General features: G+C 56.4%; 5 protein-coding genes across 5 annotated transcripts; 2 read left to right on the top strand and 3 right to left on the bottom strand.

Moving 5' to 3' along the window:
* The first annotated feature begins 57 nt into the window (after positions 1–57).
* On the top strand, positions 58–4,671 carry CAOG_06517 (isoleucyl-tRNA synthetase). The gene is made up of 6 exons (XM_004345216.2): positions 58–320; positions 856–921; positions 1,043–3,535; positions 3,647–3,863; positions 3,962–4,047; positions 4,127–4,671. The coding sequence occupies exons 1-6, from the start codon at positions 75–77 to the stop codon at positions 4,508–4,510; spliced, it is 3,492 nt and encodes a 1,163-aa protein (XP_004345266.2). The 5' UTR covers positions 58–74; the 3' UTR covers positions 4,511–4,671.
* Positions 4,672–4,686: 15 nt separating this feature from the next.
* CAOG_06518 (hypothetical protein) lies at positions 4,687–5,928 on the bottom strand. The gene is made up of 4 exons (XM_004345217.2): positions 5,830–5,928; positions 5,320–5,710; positions 5,020–5,184; positions 4,687–4,941 (listed from the first exon to the last, which is right to left on the bottom strand). The coding sequence occupies exons 1-4, from the start codon at positions 5,851–5,853 to the stop codon at positions 4,703–4,705; spliced, it is 819 nt and encodes a 272-aa protein (XP_004345267.2). The 5' UTR covers positions 5,854–5,928; the 3' UTR covers positions 4,687–4,702.
* Positions 5,929–6,071: 143 nt separating this feature from the next.
* Positions 6,072–10,426, bottom strand: CAOG_06519 (plasma membrane calcium-transporting ATPase 4; the record flags this gene model as incomplete). Its single annotated transcript, XM_004345218.1, has 3 exons — positions 6,072–7,870; positions 7,973–8,657; positions 8,771–10,426. 3 exons carry the CDS (start codon positions 10,424–10,426, stop codon positions 6,072–6,074), a joined length of 4,140 nt encoding a protein of 1,379 aa, XP_004345268.1.
* Positions 10,427–10,622: 196 nt separating this feature from the next.
* CAOG_06520 (hypothetical protein) lies at positions 10,623–11,705 on the bottom strand. The gene is made up of 3 exons (XM_004345219.2): positions 11,670–11,705; positions 11,461–11,583; positions 10,623–10,931 (listed from the first exon to the last, which is right to left on the bottom strand). Exons 1-3 carry the CDS (start codon positions 11,679–11,681, stop codon positions 10,767–10,769), a joined length of 300 nt encoding a protein of 99 aa, XP_004345269.1. The 5' UTR covers positions 11,682–11,705; the 3' UTR covers positions 10,623–10,766.
* A 2,294-nt stretch (positions 11,706–13,999) lies between these two features.
* On the top strand, positions 14,000–18,949 carry CAOG_06521 (zinc finger CCCH domain-containing protein 37; the record flags this gene model as incomplete). The annotated part of the gene is made up of 2 exons (XM_004345220.1): positions 14,000–15,058; positions 15,269–18,949. The coding sequence occupies 2 exons, from the start codon at positions 14,000–14,002 to the stop codon at positions 18,947–18,949; spliced, it is 4,740 nt and encodes a 1,579-aa protein (XP_004345270.1).
* Between the last annotated feature and the right edge of the window lie 93 nt (positions 18,950–19,042).

Genomic DNA, 19,042 nt, shown 5'->3' on the forward strand with positions numbered 1-19,042 from the left:
ACTGATATTCACATCTTTTAGCAAATCTCTTTTCAATGCATCTCAGTCTAGTTTTTCCATTGAGTTTTTGCATTATGGCTTCGACCTCTGCTGCATCTGCTTCTGCATCAGCGTCTGCATCGTCGCCGCTGCCGTCGGTGTCGGACAACCACAACTTCCCCGGCACTGAGGAGGCCGTTCTCGGCTTCTGGAAGTCGATCAACGCGTTCGAGACGTCGCTCAAGCTGTCGGAAGGGCGCAAACCGTACACGTTCTACGACGGCCCGCCGTTCGCCACGGGCAAGCCGCACTACGGCCACATCCTCGCAGGCACCATCAAGGCACGGGCGCTCACACTCACTTCACTCGCTCACTCAATCAGTTCACTCGCTTGCGTTGACCTGGCTGCTTCCGTTGCATCATTCTGACCTCAGAGAACCACAAACACACACGAGATCCGCTCTTTTTTTATTTTTTTATTTTTTATTTTTTATTTTTTATTTTATTTTTGTTTTTCTATGGGATTTGCATTGAGGCGATGATATCATCCTCGTCGTTCTCTCGTTCGGGTCCTCTTCCGTCCGACTTTTGGACTTTTTGGTGGTTGGCAAAAGTTGAACTTTTGATTGGAGAAAATGTCACAGTGGATGGAGACGCGAGTGCATTTTGCATGGGAACTGGAGGAACGCGTGTGTGAGAACTTGCCTCTCGTTCTCCAAAGGCACAGCGAGATGACATACATTTTGTCGAGGGGATGTACAATACAAGCATCAACGTTGCTCAAGCATCAACTTTCTTGGTGGTCGGGAGCACACTTTTGCTGTCTTCTCACTTTCATGAACTTCTTTGCTTCTGTCTCGCTTTCGATTGTTGTAGGACATCGTGACACGCTGGGCGCACCAAACTGGTCACTACGTCGAGCGCCGCTTCGGTTGGGATACGGTATGTTGTGGTGTTGGTTCTGCTGATGATGTTTTGGCTTGTTCTTGTTGACACTTTTTTTGGCCTCACCTCGCTTTTGACTGTTCAAACCTCTCTCGCTTCTTTTGTTCGCTCGCTCCAGCACGGCCTCCCCATCGAGTTCGAAATCGACAAGGCCTTCAACATCAACTCACCGCAGGACGTGGAAAAGATGGGCATTGCCAACTACAATGAAAAGTGCCGAAATATCGTCATGACGTTCGCCAAGGAGTGGGAGACGACCGTCAACCGCATGGGCCGATGGATTGACTTCCAGAACGACTACAAGACCATGTACCCGTCGTTCATGGAGTCGGTCTGGTGGGTCTTCTCGCAGCTGTTCGACAAGGACCTTGTCTACCGCGGCTACAAGGTCATGCCCTTCTCCACGGGCTGCGCAACGCCGCTGTCCAACTTTGAGGCTGGCCAGAACTACCGCGACGTCAGCGACCCGGCCATCATGATCACCTTCCCCCTCGTCGACCAACCCGAGGTGTCGCTGGTCGCGTGGACAACCACCCCCTGGACCCTTCCCAGCAACCTTGCGCTCTGCGTCAACCCCGAGCTCGAGTACGTCAAGGTCAAGGACACTGCCAGCGGCAAGATTTACATTCTCGCCACCGACCGTCTCGTGGCGCTCTACCCCAAGGGCAAGGAGAGTGGCGACGCACACGGCAAGGCGCCCACCAAGGCCGCCACCGGTGCTGCTGCCGGCAAGGCCAAGGGCAAGGAGAAGAAGCAGCAAAAGCGCGACGATGCCAAGACTGGCGCCAGCAGCAGCGATGCTGCTGACTCTGCCGCCGTCAAGGAAGAGACTCCCGCTGCTGCTGCTGCGGCAGAACCTGCTGCTGCTGCCGCAGAGACTGTTGCCGCCGCTCCCGCCGCCCCTTACGAAATCCTCGAACGCTTCAAGGGTGCCACGCTGAAGGGCCTGCGCTACACACCCTTGTTCCCTTACTTTGCATCGCGCCCCGGCGCCTTTGTCGTCACCACCGACCCTTACGTTACCAACGACTCTGGTACCGGCGTTGTCCACTCTGCGCCCGGCTTTGGCGAGGACGATTACCGCGTCTGCGTCGCCCATGGCATTGTCAACCGCGACGAGGCCGTGCCGTGCCCGATTGACGAGAAGGGCTGCTTCACGTCCGAGGTGACGGACTTTGTTGGCAAGTACGTCAAGGACGCCGACAAGGACGTCATCAAGCACATCAAGGACCTCGGCCGCCTGGTCAACGTTGCCTCGATCGTGCACAGCTACCCCTTCTGCTGGCGCTCCAACACGCCCCTCATCTACCGCGCCGTTGGCTCGTGGTTTGTGCGCGTCGAGTCGCTCATCCCTCGCCTGCTCGCCAACAACGCGCAGACGTACTGGGTTCCCGACGTCGTCAAGGAGAAGCGCTTTGCCAACTGGCTGGCGAACGCCCGCGACTGGTCCATCTCGCGCAACCGCTACTGGGGCACCCCGATCCCGCTCTGGGTCTCGGACGACGGCAAGGAGGTTGTTCGCATTTCGTCCATCCAGGAGCTGCACGAGCTCTCTGGCGTTCTCGTGACGGACTTGCACCGCGAGTTCCTCGACGACATCACCATCCCCTCCAAGCAAGGCAAGGGCGTGCTCAGGCGCACCAAGGAGGTCTTTGACTGCTGGTTTGAGAGCGGCAGCATGCCGTACGCGCAAGTCCACTACCCCTTCGAGCGCAAGGACACCTTCCAGCAGTCCTTCCCCGCCGACTTTATCGCCGAGGGTCTTGACCAGACTCGCGGCTGGTTCTATACGCTGCTCGTCATCTCGACCGCTCTGTTCGACAAGCCCCCGTTCAAGAACCTCATTGTGAACGGTCTCGTCCTTGCGGCGGACGGCCAGAAAATGTCCAAGAGCAAGAAGAACTACCCCGACCCTTCGTTGGTCATTGACAACTATGGCGCCGACGCTCTTCGCCTGTACCTGATCAACTCGCCCGTCGTGCGCGCCGAGGAGGTCAAGTTCAAGGAGGCTGGTGTCAAGGACGTCATCAAGGATGTGCTCCTCCCCTGGTACAATGCCTTCCGCTTCTGCCTGCAGAACGTGGACCGCCTGAAGAAGGAGGACGGCATCGACTTTACCTTTGATCTGAAGGCGGAAAACCCCACCACCAACTTGATGGACAAGTGGATTCTTGCCTACACGCAGTCCCTCATCACGTTTGTCAAGCAAGAGATGGCCGCCTACCGCCTGTACACGGTCGTGCCGCGCCTCCTGGCATACATTGACAACCTCACCAACTGGTATGTCCGCTTCAACCGTCGCCGTGTCAAGGGCGAGGCTGGATTGGAGGAATGCAAGAACTCGCTCGGCGCGCTCTTTGAGGTCCTGTTCACCACCGTGACGCTCATGGCCCCGTTCACCCCGTTCATTGCCGAGTACATGTACCAAAACCTGCTGCCGCTGCTCACCAACCTCGACCCCAACGAGGACCGTCGCTCGGTTCATTTCACCATGATTCCCGAGCCCAAGACGGGCTATGCCAACGCCGACATTGAGCGTGTTGTTGCTCGCATGCAGTCCGTTATCGAGATGGTTCGCGTGGTTCGTGATCGTCGCAACCTTCCAGTCAAGGTGAGAAGGAGCCCCAAAAGACAAAAATGTGAAGGGGGTTTTTTTTTTTCGAGTTTGGAAGATGCTGACTGCTGTCAATTTTGAACACTTTTTTTTCTTGTCTTTTTGCAGTACCCGCTGAGCGAGATGACCCTTGTGCACAGCGACAAGCAGGTGCTCGATGACGTTCGCCTGGTTGAGTCGTACTTGCTGGAGGAGTTGAACGTCAAGACGCTCGTCACGTCCTCCGACATTGCCAAGTACGGCGTCAAGTTGAACGCTGCCATCAACATGGAGCTTGGTGCCAAGCTGCGCGGCGACCTGCCTGTTGTCCAGAAGGCGATTGCAGGTACAGCATTGCTGTTTGTGAATTTCGTTTTTTTTTTTTTTTTCGCTCTTCGTGGTGATTGGTGACTCAATTTATTTGTCCTTGTTCCGATTTTTTAGCGCTGTCGGCTGACGACATTGAAAAGTTCAAGAAGGAGGGCACCATCACTGTTGCCGGCTTTGCTCTTTCTGGCACCGATTTGAAGGTAGGGCTGCTTCGTCGGGAAGTTTGCTTACGGTGCTGCCAACTCAACCCCCTCCCTCTTCCTCTGCTGCCCATGTCAGATTTCTTATTCGTGCACTGCACCCGCCGACCACGAGGCAAATACCAACGGCGACATTCTCGTCCTCGTCAACGTCGTGTCGGACTCTGGCATGAAGGAGGAGGGCCTCGCTCGTGAGATTATCAACCGTGTCCAGCGTCTGCGCAAGAAGGGCAAGCTCATTGCCACGGACAACGTCGACGTCTACTACCAAGTCACCAAGGAGGATGCCGAGACGCTGTTGACCCAAGTTGTTGTCAGCCAAGCGGATTTCCTGGCCACCAACCTCAAGCTTGTCCTCAAGCCACACACTGCCCTTCCCGCTGGTGTTGCCATGCTTGTTGAAGAGGAGAGCGAAATCAAGTCTGCCAGCCTCAAGCTGTGGATTTCCAGCCCTCACGCGTGATTGCAGCTGTCTGTGAAACGCGGAATTGCAATTTGAGGAATCTGGGGCGGGGCGTGAATTATTTGGCCTTTTGCACCTGCTTTTGCTTTGGCGCACAACTGTGTGTTCGCATTACTACCAAATATTACTGTACGACGATTTGAAAGATCCATGAAACAAACAAACAAACAAAAAAACGTGTTGCTGTACAAATTAGTCGTCGACAAAGGCGAGCAAAGGAACGGTTTGCATGGACACTGCTACTTGGACTGGAAGTGCCCGCACCTCGAGTCGTCGCGCGCCCAGAAGCAAACCCACGTTGAGCAGAGCCAACGCGCATACCGCCAAAGTAAAGTACCAGCAGAGGGACAGTGCATAGTCTCCGTCTCCATTGTTGGTGAATTTGTTGTGGTATTGAACCGCCACACTGAAAGCAATGATGGTCGCGATCGCTGTGCACAATGAATTGCAAGTCAGTGAAACCCAAAGGAGAAACGAAAACACGAATCGTTAGAATGCTCGCGCTCCACCTGCAATGACCTGGGGAGCCAAACCCCAGTGAGGCTTGCATCGCGCAGAACCCAGACCGATTGCCAGCAATAGACTGAAAGCCGCCGCGAACGAAGCGATAATCATGCACGCGCGCATAATTTGGAGGAAATTGAGCGATTCCGTGTCCACAAACGTCTCGTTCACTGCGCAACGCGAGCGATGGGTGATGTTGGATATTTTGGTCCAACGAACATGGTTTTTTTTCCCAGCATAGGATGTGTAGGTAAGTGGGATGGAACAACAATCACCAGAATCATGCTGGGAAAAAAACAACTCACAAGCTCCGCAGTAATTCGTCGACGTGTAGCACACCGTCCAGATGCCCATGTTAATGTCGTCCGACACTTGGAACCAATGCGGAGTGATGGTTGCAATCAGAACGAGCGACAGCTCAATCGCCGACAATGCGCTGGCCGCTGCGCCGCAAATCTGGCGACAGCGGCGAAGTCTCGGAGCAATGCCCGATGCGCTCCCACCGCCGCCGCCGCCACCAGCCGGGCTGCTAAAGTCAACGACGCCACTGGGCTTTGCGTCATACCCGCCGCCGCTGTAGTCGGCCGGCAGCGCAGACGGCGGTCTTGGGATGGGTCGTTTCGGAGCTGTGGTTTGCGGCCAGCGCATTCGAGGCGGCATCTCGCTCTCGTCCAGTGCCTCTGCATCATCGTCCATCTGCAAGCGCGAGCACAAGTCGCGGGACGTGTGTTTTGAAATTTCAGTCAACAAAGATGATCGAGGCGAAAAGTGCAAAAAAAGTCAAAAAGTTAAAATTTGTGTGTTTGTTTTCTCACCAAAAGCAAATTGTTGGTTGACATGTTCAAATGTGGAAAACTGAGTTTTTGTCAACCGTCCAAAAAATGGAGGACTGTCAACGAAACTGTACACAATGGCGGAAATACAAATAAAGAAACAAAAGACCTCAACTGTTGACAAAAACAACAAAAAGAGCGTTGATTCAAGCGAACACTTTGTACATTTCACAAGAAGGAACATTGAATCAAAACAACTACGAGTGCTGCTGCTGCTCCTGCTGCTACTGCTGCTGGTACTGTTGGTGGAGGCCAGAATCGCGACGCAACGAAGAGGCTCGGCGGAGCGCTTTGTAGGTCTCGGAGACGCGATGCCGGTGGCGGTAGAGATTGTCTTGCAAGGCGTGAACAACTCGGAGTTGGGTTTGCACACGCTTGGTGCTTCGGAACCACAGCTTGCGCCACTGACTGCCCTCCGCGTCTTTCGTGGGAGGCTTGCGGCCGATGCTCAGTCGCTTGGGCAGGATGCCGACAGGAATCCAGCTGATCAGCGCTCCCACGGGCAAAACAAAGAGCGCCAGCACGATGCAAAAGCCCCACTGCATGCCCGTCAGAGGCGTGACAGAGAAGGCGCGGCCGCCAAACTCGACAATAATGACCTGCATGGCCAGCTCGCCGGCGAGAATCACGAGGAAGAGCCAGTTGTTGAAGCAGTGCTTGAACGGGTTGTGCTCGTTGTGAATGTGGCGGGCGTTGATCTGGTTGAGAATCTGCGACAGCACAAAGACATTAAAGACGATCGTAAAGTGCTGCGTGGGTGGGGCGTGGTCGTCACTGTTGTCTCGGCCGTTGGGAATGTCGAGAATCTTGTCGCCGACAAAAATGAGCGTAAACATGACGCCCAGCTGGTACAGCGAATGGAACAGAATGTTGCGAAGCATGATGCGGCTGATCAGCGCCTTGTTTCTGCCGTACGGCTGGCGTTTCAAGAGGTCTTCGGACGGCGGCTCGGTGGCCAGGGCGAGCGAGGCGAGCGAGTCCATCAGCAGGTTGACCCAGAGCAGCTGGATGGCCGTCAAGGCACTCTTTTCAATGATGATGGCAGACAGGGTGGCAGTGATGATGGCGACCAAGTTCACCGTGAGCTGGAACTGGATGAACTTGGCAATCGAGTCGTACACGTTGCGGCCCCACATGACGGCCTTGACAATGCTGTTAAAGTTGTCGTCCATCAGAATAATATCGGACGCGTCCTTGGCCACGGTCGTTCCAGAAATTCCCATGGCAAAGCCCACGTCGGCACGTTTGAGAGCGGGCGAATCGTTCGTGCCGTCGCCCGTCACAGCCACCACCTCGGGATTGGTGTTGAGTCGACTACCGAGCAGGCCAGAGACAAGCGTGTACTTGTCCTGCGGAGACGAGCGAGCCATGACTCGCAAGTGAGGCCAAATTCGATCAAACTCGGCTTGGATGATGTTGCCGCTTGCGTCAAGCACTCGGCGGCGGAACTCGGGGCCTTCGATGCACACCGGTGGGCCATTGTCCGGCTGGTGGGACGCGCTTTCAAACGTGTTGTACTGGCCGAATGTGCCTGCGTGCTGGTGGAGGTGTCCTTGGGCCCGGCGAAGGAGTCGGGACTGAGGTGAGGCTCGAGCCGAGTTGTTATCGTCGTCGTCGTCGTCGTCGTCGTCGGCTGCGTCATACTCGCTAATATCACCAGTGGCCGAGCTGTCATCAGGGTGAAGCTGATTCCGAGTGTGCTCGTTGATTGGAACAGCAACCGAGCCATCGGCATGAGTAGAGCCCGGCGCAGGTGGGAGAATGCCACACTTGCGCGCAATCGACACCGCCGTTGTCAAGTTATCGCCAGTAACCATGCGGACAGTAATTCCAGCACGCTGGCACTTGGCAATGGCTGCCGGCACCTCCGGACGGACGGGATCTTCAATACCGACGATGGCCACCAGCGACAACTGCGCCTCGAGGTCGTCGGCTTCCACCTCTTCCCACTCGTCCTCGCGATCAAAGTGACGCATGGCGATCGCCAGGGTTCGCAGACCCTCTTTGGCGTAGGTGGTGATGACTTCATTGACGAGCCGCTGCTTGATGCCGGCCGTCAGGGGCTACAAGTCGCCGTGCTTGTCCACGTACGTGTCGCAAAGCTCGAGCAACATTTCGGATGCACCCTTGCAGTACAGAGTAAAGCCATCCTTGCTGTCGCTGTGCGGTTGGCCAGCGCAGATTGCGCTCATGCGCTTGCGAGCGGACGAGAATGTCAGCACACGCCGCGGGTGGTGCGCTTCGCGAATATCGCGGTAGTTGAAACCCATGCGGTGGGAGAAGGAGAGAAGAGCACACTCGGTCTTGTTGCCAATATGCTGCTCCTCGAGATGTGCGCCAGAGTCGCTGCTGGACGGATGGGTCGGGATGGGAACTTCCGTGTTGCTGTAGCTGCGGAAATGGGACAGCAAGGACGGCGCTGCAGCGTGTAGGTTGTTGTTCCGGGCAGGGTTTTCCGAGGCATCGAGTCGACCAAACTTGACGTCCGCGGTCGAGTTGACGGCGACAGCAGTCGAGAAGAGTCTGGCGAGCACATTCCCGGCCGCGTGCTGACTCGTGCTCGCCGCAGCTGCTGGTGAAGAAGAAGAGGCACCCGGGTCACGCGAAGCGGACGCGCCAAATTCGTTGTCGGCGGCCCATGACCGCATCACGGTCATCTTGTTGGTCGTCAAGGTACCAGTCTTGTCGGAACAGATGGTTGTCGCCGAGCCCATGGTCTCGCAAGCATCCAGATGTCGAACGAGATTGTTGTCCTTGAGCATTTTGCGCACACTGAATGCAAGCGCGAGCGTGACGGCGAGAGGCAGTCCCTGGAAACGAGAATAGTGCAGCAAAACACAACCCACAAAAAACAATTGATCAATTCCAAATGATCTGGTTTTGCGGCCCACCACTTTACAACAACCGCAAACCCCCGCCATACCTCAGGAACAGCCACGACTAGAATAGTAATGCCAACAATGAAAAAGTCCAGGTAGCGTGAAATGTAGTCGTTGGACCAGGAGCGCTTGTCAATGGCGAACGTCTCGATGGTAAACCGCAGCGTCAGCACCAGCCATACCACGATGGCCATGACGATGCCCAGCTTGCCGATTTGGACTGCAAGGCGTTCCAACTTTGCCTGGAGAACAGACCTTTGCGAATCTTCGTGCGCCTTCTTGGCCTCTTGTTTTGCCTTTTTCATCTTGCGCTTGTTGCGCCAGCGAGCCCACCATGATTGGTGAACAGCCTCCGCCTGCTGCGGCTGCTGGCGGCGCTCCTGGAATGGCGTCGGCTCGTCGTCGTCCTCGTCGGAGGAATCAGAGTCGGACGATTCGTCAGAAGGTTGGTCTTCGGCACGAACGGCCGTGTACCGCTGGGGCTGGTTGCTCGCCTGGGTGGCGTGGGTCCGGGCTTTGCCTTTCGAGCCATGCACCAGCGCTGTGATAATGCCTGCCTGGGAATTGGCACCCACGGCAATCACCAGCATGCGACCGAGACCCTCCATGACCTTGGTGCCAGACAGCAGGAAGGGGTGGTCGCCCTCAGACTTGCGGATGAGATCGGACTCGCCCGTAAGAGCGCTCTCGTCAATCTTCATGTCGCTCGCGTCAAAGAGAATGCCATCGGCCGGCAGAATGTCGCCGACTTCCAGGCGGACAACGTCGCCAACCACGAGTTGCTTGATGGACACGGTCGTCTTTTCGCCATTGCGGATGACCTTGATCTGGACATCCTCGTTCACCGAGTTGAGTTTACGGAATTGGCGTTCCTTCTGGTAGTCGTTGCCGGCGGTGACAAGGACGACAATCAGCACGGCGAGCAGAATGGATGCACCCTCGATCCAGTCAATCGACGGGTCGGATTCGATCGTTGCGCCCAGCACCAGCGACACTGTGCCGGAAATCAGCAAGACAATCAATGTCAAATCATGCAGGGCCTCCCAGACGAGCGCCAGAAACGACTTGGGTGGCTTTGGCTCGACAAAGTTCTTGCCAAAATCGCGGCGGCGGCGTTCCAATTCCTCGTCATCGCCAGCCAGGCCCGATTCGAGCGACGGGACTCCGAGGCTCGAGGCAATGCCCTGGACACCTCCGTAGCTCGAGCGCAGCATTTCCGGGGCGTCTGGCTCGCCGTGCGCTTGCATGATTTCGGCCAAGGTTGAGACGTTGACAGGCGCAGATGCGGCTCGCCCAGGGGCCACAGGAGGAGCGCCAGGTCTAGGTGTTGCTGCTGTTGCTGCTGTTGCATTCGTGGCTGAGGTTGTACTGTGCTGTGGTAGATTTGCGCGGACGGCGGCGTCAATGTACGCGCGTGTACTGTTTGCCGGCGTCGCAGTGGTCGATCCAAGAATGCTGTCGCTCAGTGACGTCGAATTCTGCGCCTGCAGCAACGGGTTGTTGGCCTGTGCTTCTGCGACAGCCACCTCGAAATGTTGGCGCTGAGCAGACATGCCTGGCTGGTAGGACCCGGCGCCCACCAGCTGCTGCTGCTGCTGCTGCTGCTGCAATGTTGGACCCTGCGACGGCGTTGAAGTTTCGGAAAAGGATGAACGCGAATGCCGACCACCGCCGCGTCGCAGTTTACGACCTCCCGCCATGTTGAGTTCTTTTTTATTGGTTTCTTTGACGAATCAGTAGCACAAAGTGGATGGCAAAAGGGGGAGGGGAAAACGGAAGGGGGGCGAGAGAGAGAGGGAGAGAGAGAATGGAGAAAAACGGAAAGGAACGAAGGAGCTCAGAAATATTCCAAGGAGAACAGAAACAAAAAAAGAGAGTGCGGTGATGAAAAATTCATGGGGTTTGAATCCTACTTTAATCTGCGGTTCATTCCGTTCACTCGTCAAAAGATTGGTTAAAAAGTGCGTTTCAATTGGGATTGCAGCTCGAGGTTCTGAGGAACCCAACACAAGACACTAAAGCAACCCTGGTTTTTGCTATTCACAACTTGAGCTTTTGCTTGACTTCGTCCTTCTCTTCCTTGAAGGAAAAGTTGGCAATAATGACCGAGTCGAACTTGTCCTTGTCCGAAATGTGGGGATACGACACCACAGCAGCCTCCACCTTGGCGCCAGAGTAAGCTTGTGTGTTGATGAATGCCTTGACCTGCTCGAGCGTAATGTAGAGCGAGAGCGAGAGAAAGAAGGTGGAGGAGGACGAAAACGAAAATTTGAGCAAAAGTGAATGATTGCTTCAACAACGCAGCAACGTGCCATGGGAGTGGAATCAAACCGAATGATCGATCGTATTGCGATCTCAATGTCAACGTGTATCGAATGGGAACGCGGAAGCACGCCGATCAATGTGCATTCAGCAACAGCTCGAGGAAAATTGCCAAAAACGCGGGCTGTCCTCAGCAGTGTCCGCGCAACCTCGCTGAATCTCAATCACTAGCTGTTTTTTTTTTCGTCTTTGCTGAACCCTGTTCGATCCGCACACATCGGAGGCTCATCACGTCCAAAATGATTGTTTGGACGAAGATTGCAAATCCTGAACGGCGCTTTTCTGTTGTCGTTGGACGACACGCCGTAACGACGCCTCTCAAGTGATTTCACTCCAACTCAGCAAAGGAGGCCGGGTTGTAGCCGAGTGGTAGTGGTGGTGGTAGCGCTGCAGGGACCTGGACAAATCTGACCTGAGCGCACGTAACGGACGTCTCCTCGACGGCCTGGCGCAGCAGTCGCAGACGGTCGCGATCCTGCCTCAAGTTGGTCATCTGGTCAATCAGATGCTTGAAATCGAGTTCCTTGAGCTCTCCCTGTTTGAAGTTGCACCGAGCGGATTCGTTAGCAGGGCAATATCGAAATTCACAGCTTTGGCATTGTTTGGTTTTGGCTGGCTGACCTTGGACGTCATCGAGTTGCGAGTACAAAAACAACTAGAATACAAGAATGAGCTTATCAGATGCTGTCTCAATCAATTTTGGAGCGCACGTCGCTTCATGTGAGTGCTCAAACCGCTGATCAGCAGCAGCGGTTTCCGTGCATTTTCGACCTCGGTCCCCTCGCTCTTGTCATGTTTGTGTCCCATACGAAAAAAATCCCCTCCGTTTCAAGCTTTATTTTGGATGGATGGGTTGTTGAGGCTGCGCTGGGATGTCCGATTGTATGAAGACGACCAGTTTTGGCTGGATTTGCATTGCACTCTTTTTTTTTTTTTTTTTTTTTCTGACTTTCGCGTAAGTTTTTTTTTTTTTTTTTTTTTTGTATGGTTGGACTGTGCGATCGGTGCTTCGACGTTGGCCACTTTGCTGCCGTCATTATCCAACTCAAACTGCACTCTTGGAGATTCTGACGACCTGGAGATGGGGACTGGCGGTCTGGGAAGCGGGGGAAGCCGAGGTGACAAAAAGTGAAAAAAACCAAAAAAAAAAAAAAAAAAAAAAGACAGGCAACGACGAGCAAGTTCTGCGCAGTGGACGCTGCAGTCCGGCCTGCCCCCCATTGACGCATGTGCCAAGCGGATGCATGCTGGAGATCCATTTGGTCTGGCTGGCCCGGCAATCCGCTGCACACACAAAGCCAGACGACCGCTCTGCGTGTTGGTCAACAGTTTCAAAAACAAAGAATGCCTTTATTATTATTTTTTATTTTATTTTTTTTATTTTGTTGACTGCTCAATGGCTGGTTCACACTTCTGCCTGTGCAGCCTGTGCGTCGATGGCTTTGTCGATGTATACGCACTACCTTGCATCAGAGCAGCACGCAGCGCACATTTCCACCTTCCTTTCGTTGTCGCTCTCGTCGTTTTCTCTCGCCTTTTTTTTTTTTTTTTTTTTTTTTTTGCTTTTTGGTGGTTTTTTTTTTTCAATGGGATTTCAAACAATGCCCTTTTTTTTTTTTTTTTTTTTTTTTTTTTTTGATGATTGTTGTTGTTTATTAGTCTGAGCAACGTTGACGACGTTCTCATTTGCCATAAAGTCCAAAAATAAGATTCGCATCACAAAAGCGACCGATACGAAATCCAAGCAACCTTCACTTTACACACTTGCACGCGCGCGCTCTCAGTTGTTTTTGAGGTCGTTTTGAAGGTCGCTCTTCTTGCACTCACCCAATCTTTAATCCTATTGATGACTCACTTGTTGGCTCGTTGGTTGCTTGTTGGATCAGATTTCGCCTGGAGTACCTGACCCGTTTGTCTTTTGCCGATTTCACACCCCGCTTGCCTGCCACCCCTTCTCTCTCTCGCTCTGGTTCTGGTTCTTCTGGTCTGCGTTTGTTCAAATGTCTGGCATGGGACATGGGTCTGCCCAGTCGCAACCGGGAGGCCAGTCGTCGGCTTTCAATCCAACCATTGGCTCAGGAGGTCCCTCTCGCTCCACCAGCACCAATGGCCTGTCGTCCCTCATGAATCAGTCCAGCGGCGCATTCCAGTACAACGATGTTGCGTCGTCGTTCGCTCCCATCCTGTCCTTGTCGCAGTCCGAAGACCTCGATTGGGCCGCTCAGCAGCAGGCATATTTGCAAGGCGGCCGCAAAGGACGGTCCATCTCCATGCGCAACCCCATCACGTCCTCAGCTGCCAGTTTGGGCCTCACATCTGCCACCTCGAACGGCGCGTTGCCACCATCCTATCTCTCGTACGGCGGTGGACTCGGGCAAGGCTTTGCGCCCTCAAACAGCCAGCTCAATCTCAGCAACAGCAATCTGACCAATTTGAATGGGACTGCCAGTAGTGCTCTCGTCACTGGCACTGGCTACTCGTCGATTTCGCCCTTTGCCTCGCAATTCGGTGCGCCTCCGCATCTTCAATTCGGCCCACAGCATGGATTAAGTCCGCATGGCCATCTCCCCGGTACTCTCGAGCCGCCTCCGACGCCAACTTACTTGACGGCGAGCAGTGGCGGCAGCAGCTCCCACAGCTCCTCCAACTCTCTGAATGTAATGGGGTCGTATCAGCCACCGCTTTCGCCTCCGTCCGCCGCCATGGCGCAGGCCCAACAACAACAATTGCAACAACAGCAACAACAGCAGCAACAACTCCAGCAACAACAACAGCAACAGTATGCACAAATGCTACAGCAACATCAGCAGCAACAGCAGCAGCAGCAGCAACTGGCGCCGTTGCACCTTTCCACCACATCTGCTGCTCAGTTCCAACAGCAGCAGCAACAACAACAGCAGCAGCAGCAGCAACCCCAACCACAGCACTCGGGCGCCACGCCACTCATCTCCATGTCGCCCGCCAGCCATTCGGCGTCGCCGTTTGGCTACTACAACAGTGGCAGCAACAGCGTCGGGCCCTACGCATCATCAGCCTCCAGCCCGATGGTCACTGCAGCGTCTGTCGCCGCGCTCGCTGCGACTGGCGGCTCCTCCAACAGCAGCAACAGCAGCAGCAGCAACAATGCCAATTCTGCCGAAGCAAGCGATTTTGTCCTGGATTCACACAAAATCCACCCCTGCGTCAATGGCCACGAGTGTCGCAAGGTCTACTGGGCGTGCTCGGGCTATCACGGCGAACGCGACCGTCGCCGAGACTGGAACAAGTTCCATTACCTGACCGATCTGTGCCCTCGCGTCGAGCGCGAAGGCACTTGTCCAGACCGTGATGCATGCAAGTACTGTCACAACATGTATGAGCAGTTGTACCACCCGCATCTGTACAAGTTCCGCTTTTGCAAGGAATACCCAGTGCCTGGATACTGCGCTCGCCGCAACTTTTGCGCATTCGCCCACTCGGACGACGAGGTCCGCACAAAGTTACTCAAGGAAGATAACTTTGCGGATCGCCGAGATTTTTTCATGTATGCCTACAAGACCTCGCTATGCCCGCTGGTTCGCAAGCACGAGTGGTCTGCCTGTCACTATGCCCACACTCCCAACGACCGCCGTCGTGACCCCCGGGAGAAGCAGTATTCGCCTGAATTGTGCACGCAATGGGAGGCGAAGGGCGTGTGCGAGCGTGGCGACGAGTGCCCCTTTGCGCACGGCCTCAAGGAGCAACTTTACCACACGCTGCGTTACAAGACAGAGCTGTGCTCAGAGTATGTCGCGCGCAAAGGTGACTCTTCATGCCCTCGTGGCCATTTGTGCGCGTACTATCACGAGCCCTCGGAACGGCGCCAGCCTTCCAATCCTCGCTCGCTCCCGGCGTTGCTTGCACCGACATCTGGCGCCACGGCCGCTGCAGCCATCCCACCCACCACTGTCACGTCGATTGTCCCGAATCACCACCATCACCACTTTGCCGGCAGCCAACCAGTTGCTGGCGCTCCAGGTGCTGTTTCGATTGTAGGCCCTGGCAGCACGAGTCCCTACCCGCAGGCGCAGCAACAGCAGCAGCAACAGCAACAACTATCATCCTTGCAACTCCAGCCACAGCAACAACAACAACAACAACAACAACAACAACAACAACAACAACAACAACAACAACAACAACAACAACAACAACAACAACAACAACAGTTGCAGCAGCCGAATCAGCAGCTCATCCCACAGCTTTTACAAGCTGCTGCTGCTGCTGCTGCTTCCGGCAACTTGCAGCCTGGCTTGCTTCCGGCGCCAGACGCGGATGCCACGCTGGACGGCCGTCGCGTGGATCGGAAGGAGCGCAAGCGTGACAAGAAGACGAAAAAGCGACTGCCTGAAGATGAGGCTGGTTTGGGCGGCATGTATTCCTCCATGCACGCCATGTCTGGGAAGCAGGCACCGCTGCCAAACCAGTACTCCGTCGGTCCCGCTGGCGACGAGTTGTCCCAATTGGGCGAGTACGATGCCAGCGGTGTCGTGGAAGGCCTGCTTGACGACAACGACGACGAAGAAACCGACTATTTCGACGACTCGTTCAGCCGCTCGCGCTCGAGCTCGGAAAGGGGCCTGCCTGGCGTGCCGGCGACAGTTGTGGACGCGTTTGGCGCGTCCGCCAGCCATATGGATCGCCGACGCTCGCTCGACCCAAACTTTTTCTCGTCGCTCGTTGTTGGCGCGCCTGTAGCATCGCAGTCCCTTTTCTCCACCGCAACCTCGTCCGCCCGATTGCCCACTCCAACCCATGCCCATCAGCAGCCGCTGGCCCCGCAGAGCTTTGTTGGCGGCCGCCATCAGCGACTCCCTTCCCAGCCCGAGGAGCAGCCGTCTTCCCTCGGCTTTGGCGAAGTGCCGTCGTCGCTTGATCTGCGTGTTGGCGAGCTGGCGACAATGTCGCTTCTTGTCCAGTCGGAAATGGACCGTCTCCAGGCTGTTCGCGACCTTGCACTCACGACCAACTGCAGCGCTTTGGTCGTGTGCTGCCGAGACGCGCGCCAAGTGAACGTTCTGCAGTCGGCCGTGATGGACGCGTTTGCTGTCGCTGGTAGCCGACGTGCCGCCGTCTTTCACGCGCACGAGCTCAACACGCCAACGGATTGCAAAGAGCAAATGGACGCCTTCCAACGCGCTGTCGACGCCATTTCGACTGGTGCCTCTTCGACCATGGCTGTCTTTGTGACCAGCGTCAACTTTCCCCGCACCCTGGCGACCATTCCGTTGCTCTTGGTCAGTTTCGAGCATCCGTTTGGCATGGAGCACTTGTTTGGCCCGCCCGGCCTCCTTCCGCGTACAGACGGCGGTCGGCATGCTGTTCTTGTCCACGTGTTGGTGTCTGACATTGCCACGGAGCTGGTTCTCGGCGATGGCCGCGCAAACGGCAACGGAACGGTCGAGTTTGACGCTCTGCCCACGGCTTTGGCCTCGCTGTTCCCATCGTTCGACACGACGTCGTCGTCGTCGTCGTCGTCTGGCTCTAGCGTCTCCGGCGCTGCTGGAACAATCGCAACAGTTCCGCTCCTCGGTGTTTCGACCGTTCGCGAGCAGGTCCGACGCTTGAGTTCGCGGGTGGCGGAACCCGGTACGCACGCGACCGTCGTGCTCCGCTCGACCCGAGCTGCTCACAACGCCCCGCCGCTCCAGCAGCTGTCCTCTGCTCAGCTGCACCTGCGCAGCAAACTTGCTCTGCTCGACCCGTTGGACGTGACGCTCGACTTGAAGCGTGTTGCTGTGGCATCGCTCGGTGCTGGCGGCTTGCTGGGTGTCGACTTTGGCGCCACGCTTGCCAACCAGTCGGATGTGAATGGTGCATGTGTTTTGGCTGGCTGGCTTGACACACAACCTCAGTTGGCCGAGTCTGGCGCCGGCGATTCGGCACCTTCATGGCAACCCTGCTCGGTTCTCGTCCGTTCGCACCTCTCTCCCGCTCAAGCAGGCCAACAGCTGCGTCTGCTGCATGCGTTGCGACGGGCCGACCGCCAGTTCAGTCTGCAGGCCGCTGCCGCCGTGCGTATTCAGTACGAGTCTCGCCTCACCCCGCGCGAGTCGGATCCGCAGCAAGGCGCCGTTCTTGCGGTCGGTCCTTCGTCGTGGGCCACCCTGGCAGATGTCCTTTGCGGCAACGCCGACGCGCTGATTTGGCCCAATGCTGCGGCGCTCGTGACGGCGACGGTCGCGGCAGTCTCGAACGCGGGCTTGCAGGCACTGCAGAATGACGCGCTCGCCCTCAAGCCTGCCGTGGCGTGCGCGCTTTGTCGCTCTCCCTTCCGTCAGCTGGACGGCAACTCGCGACCTGCGCGACTGGCCGACTTAACCCGTGGCTGCACACACGTCTTCCACCTGGACTGTCTGGCGCGTGCGACCGAGGCCGACCCCGCGTTCCAATGCTTTTGCGAGCGTCTGTGGCAACCGAGCGTCCAGCCTGTCGTGGATGCACTGATCCTCTCTACTCATGCTGGCTCTGGCGCCGCTGCCGCTTCCGTGCCCGGGGGAAGCGTGGACTTTGCCGCCACGGCTCTCGGCGTTTCGTTCGCCAAGGACATTGTTCGCCGGCTCTTGCATCTGGTCGATTCGCTCAACGCTGAATCTCACGCCTCGTTGCTTGGACAGCTGCCAGCATCCCGTGTGCTGTTCACCGCAGCTGGAAGCGCCGATTCTGCCGTTCTCGGCCGGCCGTGGTTTGACCTGACGAGCGCCACGTTTAGTGATGACTTTTCAGCCGAAGGACGTATCATGGCCGAGGCCAGCGACGTTTCGGCTGCTGGGTGGATTGCGGCAGCCGTCTTGGCTCGCGATGCCTCCTTGGCCAACAGCACAGGCCAGCATCCGACGTTGATGGCGCAGAAGCGTGTCAAAGCTGGACACCTCGCCCAAGCGCTGCTTCGTTCTCGAGAGCTTGCGGCAGTTGATTTCCTCGAGCAGCTTTTGCCCAGCGTCGCAGTGTGCTCTGTCGCGCAAGCGCAGGCCCATCCGTTCCTGTGGACTGCCTCAACCACGCTTGCCTTTTTGGACGCGCTGGCGACGTTCGCCATGGTGCATACTGCAGCCCTGCAGCGCGAGATTGGACGATACAACACGCACCACCATCTGCACCACCACCACGCGCTGAACGCCTCTCACCACCCCCGCGTGCGGGCAATGGGTGCTTCCCCTGCAGCATTCATGCTCGAGTCTCTCCAACTCTCGGTGTCGAGCAGCAGTCCCTCCGGAGATTGGCGCGATTTGATCGACCGCTCGCTGCTCAGATGGCTCGAAGCCACTGGAGGCGCTGGCAGCCCAAACGGCTCTGGTGCCCACCACGAAGGACACGGTTTCCCGGATTCGTCCATTCTCGATTTGCTCGTTTCCATCCGACTCATTCGTCGCGATTTGGTGGACGTTGTGGCGCTTCTGGAAAGCCCGACTCCCTCGCGAAACGGCGCAACCACCGCAAAGCACGGCGGCGCAGGTGCTGCAAGTAGCACTGGCAATGCTCCTGGAGAGCTGCAGCCGGTGCCGACCGATGCCTGGCTGTGCCAACAAATCCAGGCCTGGTTCCCGCGGCTCGTCATGGACGGCTGCAAGCTGGTCCTCCGAAACGCTGACGCCGTTGTTCACTTCCACTCGCTGCCCGAGCTGGCGCACGTTTCCCGCTTCTTTGAGCGTGGCTGCTGGACGACCGCGGCCATTGGCGAGACGTTTGCCGCGTCGTCAGCGTTTGACAGCTCTGCGTTGCACCGTAGCACTTCGCGAGGCTCGGTGCGTTCTGCCTTGGACGCGTTTTCGCCCACTGCCGCTGGATCAGCAGTTGGCGCAGCGATTGGCGTGCCCAGCCCTGCCCCAATCGGCGGTATGTCCTATGCCAGCTCTGTGATTGGAGGAACTCGGCAAAAGTAGAGTGGACGCGCTCCCCTTTTTGGTTTCCAGCATTCTATCCTTGTTCTTTTCTTTCCCCCTCCCCCTCCCCCATCTTTATCACTGTCTTTTTCA

Source organism: Capsaspora owczarzaki, assembly GCF_000151315.2.
Source record: "Capsaspora owczarzaki ATCC 30864 unplaced genomic scaffold supercont2.11, whole genome shotgun sequence".
Lineage (NCBI taxonomy): Eukaryota > Filasterea > Ministeriida > Capsasporidae > Capsaspora > Capsaspora owczarzaki.

Excerpts from the sequence above, each read along its gene's own strand:
- CAOG_06518 (XM_004345217.2), bottom strand. The coding sequence starts at position 5,853 with ATGTCAACCAACAATTTGCTTTTG. Across the intron at positions 5,185-5,319 it reads GACGAATTACTGCGGAGCTT|TGAACGAGACGTTTGTGGAC; the intron begins GTGAGTTGTTTT and ends CGCGTTGCGCAG. Across the intron at positions 4,942-5,019 it reads GGCTCCCCAGGTCATTGCAG|CGATCGCGACCATCATTGCT; the intron begins GTGGAGCGCGAG and ends CATTGTGCACAG.
- CAOG_06517 (XM_004345216.2), top strand. The coding sequence starts at position 75 with ATGGCTTCGACCTCTGCTGCATCTGCTTCTGCATCAGCGTCTGCATCG. Across the intron at positions 321-855 it reads TCCTCGCAGGCACCATCAAG|GACATCGTGACACGCTGGGC; the intron begins GCACGGGCGCTC and ends CGATTGTTGTAG. Across the intron at positions 922-1,042 it reads GCCGCTTCGGTTGGGATACG|CACGGCCTCCCCATCGAGTT; the intron begins GTATGTTGTGGT and ends CGCTCGCTCCAG.
- CAOG_06520 (XM_004345219.2), bottom strand. Across the intron at positions 10,932-11,460 it reads CGTCCGTTACGTGCGCTCAG|GTCAAGGCATTCATCAACAC; the intron begins GTCAGATTTGTC and ends ACGCTCGAGCAG.